The sequence below is a fragment of the Nicotiana tabacum genome, chromosome 22 (genome assembly GCF_000715075.1).
Source record: "Nicotiana tabacum cultivar K326 chromosome 22, ASM71507v2, whole genome shotgun sequence".
Taxonomy (NCBI): Eukaryota; Viridiplantae; Streptophyta; class Magnoliopsida; order Solanales; family Solanaceae; genus Nicotiana; species Nicotiana tabacum.
In genome coordinates, this window is record NC_134101.1 from 74,817,066 (window position 1) to 74,825,223 (window position 8,158).

At 35.6% G+C, this 8,158-nt stretch overlaps 1 protein-coding gene across 1 annotated transcript; it reads left to right on the forward strand.

Moving 5' to 3' along the window:
• The first annotated feature begins 7,125 nt into the window (after positions 1-7,125).
• LOC107771965 (uncharacterized) lies at positions 7,126-7,876 on the forward strand. Its single transcript, XM_016591435.2, has one exon. It carries the CDS (start codon positions 7,159-7,161, stop codon positions 7,699-7,701), a length of 543 nt encoding a protein of 180 aa, XP_016446921.1. The 5' UTR covers positions 7,126-7,158; the 3' UTR covers positions 7,702-7,876.
• The last annotated feature ends 282 nt before the right edge of the window (positions 7,877-8,158 follow it).

An 8,158-nucleotide genomic window follows, 5' to 3' on the forward strand; every position in this document is an offset into this window, starting at 1 on the left:
CTCATCTCGGAATGAGTGTTCGGATTTTGTAAGTTTTTCCGAGATTTGAGACGTGGGTCTCACTGTCGAATATTTTAATGAATTTTAGATTTTATCCGAAAAATTAGTAAATTCATATGGAATTAATTCCTATGATTCATATTGAGTATGTTGAATTGTTTGTGAATAGATTTGAAGCTTTCAGAGATAAATTTAAAAGGAAAAGATGTGGTTGAGTAATTGATTGAAATTTGCAAAGCGAGGTAAGTGTCGTGGTTAACCTTGACTTGAGGGAATAGAACCCTTAAATTAATTGTTATGTGAATTGAATGTGAACGACGTATAGACGAGGTGACGAGTGTCTATACATCGTCAAATTAATTGTTTGCCTGCTTACTTGAAAAATCATAAATTATTTTAAATTATGAATTAATTATTATAATAATTATTTCTCTCCTATTCTTTGTCAAATATTAATTCTTGAATTCCTGCATTAATTGTTACATGCTATTTGAATTATGTGCCTTAATTTTCATTTGACATTTAGCATATTAAATATTAAACTGCATATTTTCTCTCTGATTTCTATAATAATTTGCTATTTGCCTTTGTTTGTTCGTAATTAAATCATAATTATTGTATGTTTGTTGTCTTATAATTTCATATTAATTATTGTATTTATTGGAAAAATTCTTCTATAAGAATTGGTAAATGAATATGTTGGAGGAGCGGGTTGCACGCCGCAACAGAATTAATTATAATGAATATATTGGAGGATCGGGTTGCACGCCGCAACAGACTTATTAAAAGTCCATATTGGAGGATCGGGTTGTACACTGCAACAGACTTATTAAAAGTTCATATTGGAGGATCGGGTTGCATGCCGCAACAAACTTATTAAAAGTCCATATTGGAGGATCGGGTTGCACGCCGCAACATACTTATTAAAAGTCCATATTGGAGGATCGGGTTGCACGCCGCAACAGACTTATTAAAAGTCCATATTGGATATATATATATATATATATATATATATATATATATATATATATATATATATTGAGGGATCGGGTTGCACGCCGCAACAGACTTGATTAAAAGGAATATATTATGAGAGCGGGTTGCACGCTGCAACAGAATTGAATGTGAATATATTGTGAGAGCGGGTTGCACGCTGCAACTGAATCGAATGTGAATATATTGTGAGAGCGGGTTGCACGTTGCAACAACATTGAATGTGAATATATTGTGAGAGCGGGTTGCATGCTACAACAGAATTGATGGAAATGATAATTGGTTATAACTGCTGAGTGGGTTTCAATTATTATAAATGAGTTACCTGATTTATTTCTATTATTGTTGTTGTTACTAATATTGCGTACAGGTTAATGTAAGTGAACCGCCTTAGCCTCATCACTACTTCGTCGAGGTTAGGCTTAACACTTACCAGTACATGGGGTCGGTTGTACTGATACTACACTCTGCACTTCTTGTGTAGATTTCAGAGTTGGTCCCAACGGCGTGCCATAGACTTGCTCGGATTTCAGCTACTCGGAGGAGACTTGAAGTATAACTGCATGGCGTCCGCAGTTCTGAAGTCCCCGTCTATTTTACTTTAGCTGTGTGTTTATTCCCAGACAGCTTCATTTTATTCAGACCTTTATTTGTATTATTTTAGAAGCTCGTGCACTTGTGATACCAATTCTGGGATGGTATTTAGACACCGTTATTTTTATGGATTATTCACTATATTTCAAACTTTGCTTCCGCATTTATTCTTTGATTATTAATAATTTAAAAATTAATTAAAAATTGGTTAATATTATTCTAATATTGGCTTGCCTAGCAAGTGAAATGTTAGGCACCATCACAGACCGAAGGTGAGAATTTCGGGTCGTGACACTTAGTCTCTAAGACTAGGTAAGCCGATTACAATTATATTTTTCGAGCCATTTTTTTAACTTATAATTATAACACAAGTGTCAAAACCAAAAATGAAAACAAATATAACAACCTCCTAAGACTAGTAATACTGAGTCACGAACTCTAACTGAATACATGGTATGATCTCAAGGATCGAATATACAATACTGTTCGAATAAAAGTTGACAGTACAAAATAAGAGAAAGACTCCAAGGGACTACGACGACCAAGCAGCTCTACCTTGAATCCTTGCGATCAACACACTAACTCTACCCGAGTCCCATATCTCTAATACCTGGCTTTGCACAAAAATGTGCAGAAGTGCAGTATGAGTACACCACAGTCGGTACCCAGTAAGTATCAAGACTAACCTCGGTGGAGTAGTGACGAGGTACAGTCAAGACACTCACTAGTCAAATAACTTGTGCAATATAGCATAAAAAAATAATAGAAAATAAATAGCAGTGATGGCAACAATAATCAACTTGTGACATAAACAGCAAGCCAACAGGAACACCATAAATATTGCTCAAACGAATAATAAATACAAGTACAAATATTAATCAAGTTTTTCAAATATAAATCCTTCACATATAATTCTTTCGAATAAATACTCTCCAAATATATTTCTTCAAATCAATATCTTTCGAATATAAAACTCTTTCAAATAAATATCTTATATCATAATCATAACTTACGGGTCTCAGCCCCCTTTCATATTCTAATGGCACCTCGTGCCAGTGTCTATATCACAACTGCACGGATAACTCACGTGCCCAAAATATCAATATATAAAAACCGTAGGATCAATTTATTTTTAATAAAGTAAGGTTAAAATCTTTAAATCAAGTAAGAAATCATCAAAGAAATGAGTTTATTTTAGAAATCGTTTGAGTGAAGAAAAATGACATTTCAATTAAAATAATGCATCAGATAAGCTACTGATTGGATGTAAAACTTATTAAATTAAAACATAATAGTAATTTTTTTTATTTAAAATAACTTAATCATCGAAAATAAGTACAAACCAGAAATATAAATCCTTAGAGTCTCGTACGAAAAAGTCAAAGCCAACACAATACAACAAGAAATACAAAACACATAATATTAAGTCAAATAATACATCACGGAGAATACAAAAATTTATAAATTACGGAAAAACAAAATAACCAAAGGCAAGTGTAGCCATAGAGAAATATCAACAAAGGGCACTCCCGAGGTACCGCCTCGTAGTCCCAAATCATAAATAAATTTCAACAAAGGGCACTCCTGAGGTACCGCCTAGTAGTCCCAAATTATAAATAAATTCACAATCTTTCCTTATATCACCGCGGGAACCTTTACATTTAGTTTTAAAAATTATTTTTTCCGAAATAGCATCCCGCATTTTAATCACACTTATCACACCGCATGACTTCTAGTAGTTCCCCTACTAGCCACGCATATCAAGCTCCCCCTTATCTCACCGCATGCGTTTCAACACCCAAACCTTATATCACCGCATGCGTATCAATATCACAATTCGCACCTCAAGTGCCCGATTATCACAGCATAACACAACTTGCACCTCAAGTGCTCAAATATCACAACATATTATAAATTACACATCAAGTGCTCAAATATCAAAACATATCACAAATTGCACCTCAAGTGCTCAAATATTATAACATATCACAAATTGCCACAAAAATCAACAATACATTATTTTTCACAATAAGGAGCCCATGGCTCGGCCATAATGTGCCCAAAAATCTTAACAAAAATATCGGAGAGTGAACAACTCAACAAAATAATATTTCACAATTTAACACTTTGCCTCAATATGATTTACGGCCTTTATAACTCGATACCAATTTCAACAATACGAACTTGAAAGTAATTCATCAAGGAACAACGCCTTCTATAATCCAAATTTTTGGCAAATAGATTAATGCCTCCTTTTTAATTTTATTTAATAAATTATTTACAAATGAATAATCCATAATAAAATTATCTCCAGGAAATATCAACTCAACAAAAACACGGGATTCACATAAAAATCAAGGTGGCAATCACACCAAATTATCATATAAAAACAAATTCAACAAACAAGGATTTACTATGTTCCAACAATTTTTCCAATGTAATACATAAGGGCGTCTACGAATTTCAACCAATGTAATTTGCACATATAAAATAAGCACGTACTCGTCACCTCGCGTACATGATTTTCAATTACACAATTTCCACATAAAACTCAATGCCTAAAGGGTAATTTTTCCAACTCAAGGTTAGGCAAGATACTTACCTTTTTGAAATTAGGCCGATATTCCAAAATCGCCTTCTTGGTTGAATTGACCTCCGGACAGCTCAAATCTAACCAAATTAATTGTATAACATCATTAAAATTCATCGAAAATAAATTTCGGATAATAAAACTTCAACTTAAAATTTTACATTAAAACTCAACCAAAAGTCAACGCGTGGCCCAGATCTCAAAACCTGGTAGAACTTTTATGAAATCCAAATACCCATTCCGATACGAGTCCAACCATACTAGTTTCATTCAAATCTGACTCTGAATCAACATTCAAATTCCAAAAATTCGTTTTATGAAACTTTTACAATTTTTCCCAAAATTTCCATCTTAAAATACTAATTAAATGATGAAAACAATGATATATTCATGTATATTAATCAAATCTGAGTTAGAATCACTTACCCCGATGAATTTCTTGAAAAACCCACGAAATATCATCACAAACCGAGCTCCCAAAGTCCAAATGTGAAATAATACCCTAACACTTCGTTATATAGTACACAATCTGACCTCTCATTCTGCTGACCACACATTTCCTTGTGCGGTCGCACATCCCAATTCTACGGCCGCAATTCCAAATTGTGCGGTCGCGCTTCTCTGGTGACTGCACTACCAGGTATAAGTAATTTAACCATAACTTTCTGTATAAATATTCAAATGATTTATGGTACATATTTCTGGACACTAAATTCAAAGGGCTATAACTTTTATTTTTGAATCATCTCCAAATTCCTTATAGATTAAAAGCTATAAGCTTCCGAAGTCAGACCATCGAATCTGCAGAACCTCTTTCTGCGACCGCGAGAAACATTGTGCGGACCGCACAATTTCAATTGCGGTGTGCACATTTTCAAGTGCGGTCCGCACAATTACTACTGCCCCCGCACTTTGGGAGTTTGCAGCCGCACTTCCGCACTCTAAAATGTGCCCTTCGTACTTCAATTGTTCCACAACATCGTCAGAGTGCATAAATGCCTAGACTCGCTCAAAACTCACCCCGGAACTCACCCGAGCCACTCGGGACCTCAACCAAACATACCAACAAGTCCTAAAATATAACGCGGACCAACTCGAGGCCTCAAACCACATCAAACAATGTCGAAACTACAAATCGCACCACAAATCGAACTCATAAAGTTTCAAATCTTTCAACTTCCGAAACTCGTGCTGAAATATATCAAATTAACACGGAATAACGTCAAATTTGGCATGCAAGTTTCAAATGACATAACGAAGCTAATCCAACTCTCGAAATCATATTCCAACTTCGATATCACCCAAGTCAACTCCCGGTCAAACTTACAAACCTTCCAATTCCAACTTTCGCCATTTCAAGCCAAAATCAACTACGAACTTTCAAATAAATATACGGACGCACTCCTAAGTCTAAAATTACCATACAAAGCTATTGGAACCATCGAAATTCTATTTCGGAGTCGTTTGCTCAAAAGTCAACTCTCCGGTCAACTCTTTTCTTTTAAACTTCTTAAATAAGAGTTGTTCTTCCAATTTGATCTCGAACCATCCAAAAACCAAACTCGATCACACTCGCAAGTCATAATACACATTAGATAGCTGCTCGGGACCTTAAGTCATTGAATGAGGCATAAATTCTTAAAATGATAAGTCGGGTCGTTACAAATATGTGTAAGACATGAAAGAAGATTAAAACAAGAAAGAGAATAAATAATTCAAGAGAAACAAGAGAGGGAGAAATTGTTTCAGAGAAAACCCATATGGAGAACTGAAGAAAAAAGGTTAAAAATGAAGAAGGTAAAAAACAAAGAAGAAAGGTGAAAAAATAAGGAAGAATGGTCAAAAGGGAGGAAGAAAGATGGATATAGCTCAAATAAGGAGAATATTTATCAAAAACTAAATTTAAAAGAGGGTTAGACTAATTAGCCATTATTTTCTGTTAGGTGGGCTATTTTGATGGCTTTTTTCAGCTGTCACACGCTCCTAATCGAGTATTTACACACGTTATGCCAGGTCAGCGATGAGTGGGTTTTAATACGAAGGGCAATATAGTTCAGGGGACTTTTGGAGACATCAAATAGTTTAAGTAGGAAACTGACAAAAATATGATAGTTTAAGGGGGTTTTTAGGGTATTAACTCTATTGAATAGGGCACTATAGGTTAGACAATTTTCTTAGGGGGAAGTGCACAGTTAGCCACTAATTAGAGATGTCTTTACTCTTTAGCCACTGTTTAAAAGGTATTTACTCTTTGGCCGGTGCTTAATAAATTATTACCCGCCTGGACGAAAATAACTCTGTGCTAAACATGAGTGTTGTGCAAATATTAAGGACATGATGTCCTTAACTTCATGAATACTGTGTAAATATTAAGGACAAAGTGTCATGTATTTTGCACCTTCCGTTGTTAAATTTTAGGACATCATGTCCATAACTTCATATGTACAGTGTAAATATTAAGGACATGACGTCCTTAACTTCATATGTGCAGTGTAAATGTTAAGTACATAATGTCCTTAACTTGTATTTACACCTTCTGTTGTTAAACTTTAGGACCTCGTGTCCTTAACTTCATATGTGCAGTTTAAATGTTAAGGATATGGTGTCCTTAATTAACTTCATGTGTGGAGTGTAAATGTTAAGGACATAGTGTCATTAAATTTATGAGTATTGTGTAAATATTAAGGACATTGTGTCCTTAACTTCATGAATGTTGTGTAAATATTAAGGGCATGACGTACTTAACTTCATGTGTGTAATGTAAATGTTAAGGATACCATGTCCTTAATATTTACACAGCACTCATGACGAAAGGATAACAACGTCTTTTCGTATTAATTTTAATAGAGTGGTGACTATTTTTGCTCAATATTAAAAATACGGGATAAAAACTAAATACTATATTAAAAAATGGCTATCCCACACAATTTCTACTCATTCATATATAAGTGGATTTCCTAAATTTTCAGTTCTAGAAAATTATGAACGCCCAATTGAATTCCACACCGAGTTTCATCCAAGAAAACGGCAGCGGAAGTGATTCCGACACGAACGCTGACGATTCGCCGGAATATTACCAGTCAATCTCTTCCACCGCTGATGACGACGATGCACAGATCTCCGATCAGCGTCCAAATCCTGTTCAAAGCTCCGATGATGAAGAGCCCGACGAATCTAATCATTTTCATCGACTCCCCAACGGTTATGCGCGTTGTGAAGAGAACGGAATATCATCACTGGATCTGAGCGACGGGGAAGAAGATGAATGTAAAAGTGAGGTTGAAGAAGAGGAGGAGGGAATAAGAGCGGCGTCTGATAATGCTGTGCAGAGAGCGCTCAGAGAGGACGAGAGCCGCCGCAATGCTCCGTTGACGGCGGAGAATGCAACGAGAGTGATGGAAGCGATGCGTAGGGTTTCTTTTGGTGGAGTGGCTCCTAATTGGACCAGTGAAGTACCTGAGGATCAGTGGATCGTACATCTACGAAGATTGAGAGAACCACCAGCTAATGCCTCCACGAACTGAAACTTTGAATCTGCCATTAATTGTTAATTGCCTCAACTTAATTTACGGATTTAATCTTTTTGCTATAGCGGCTGATCTACGTGTGCTAGTTATTGTCGTTAATTTGATTCGACTTTGTGTTTTCCACCACTTGCTCATCCTTTTGCTAGTGTAACTATGCCGACGATTTTCTCAATTTATCTTTAGTGTAAGTTACTGCTTTCGAGGAAACCTTCTAAGCTAGTCAACTCTCTCATTCACTAAGAATGTTACCCGATAAAACAAGATCTTTGGTTGATCAATGGAAAACCTTTAGTGGTAGCTTTCTAGCACTTCCTTTATACCTTTAATTATTAAACTATTAGCTCGGGTTCTTGCTTGATGAGGGATGCGCGTTGGAAAGCTAAGTCAGCGCGCCAGACTTTCCCAAAAACCAAAAAAACCGTGATATGCTCAAGCTGTGGTTGCCATAACCTTT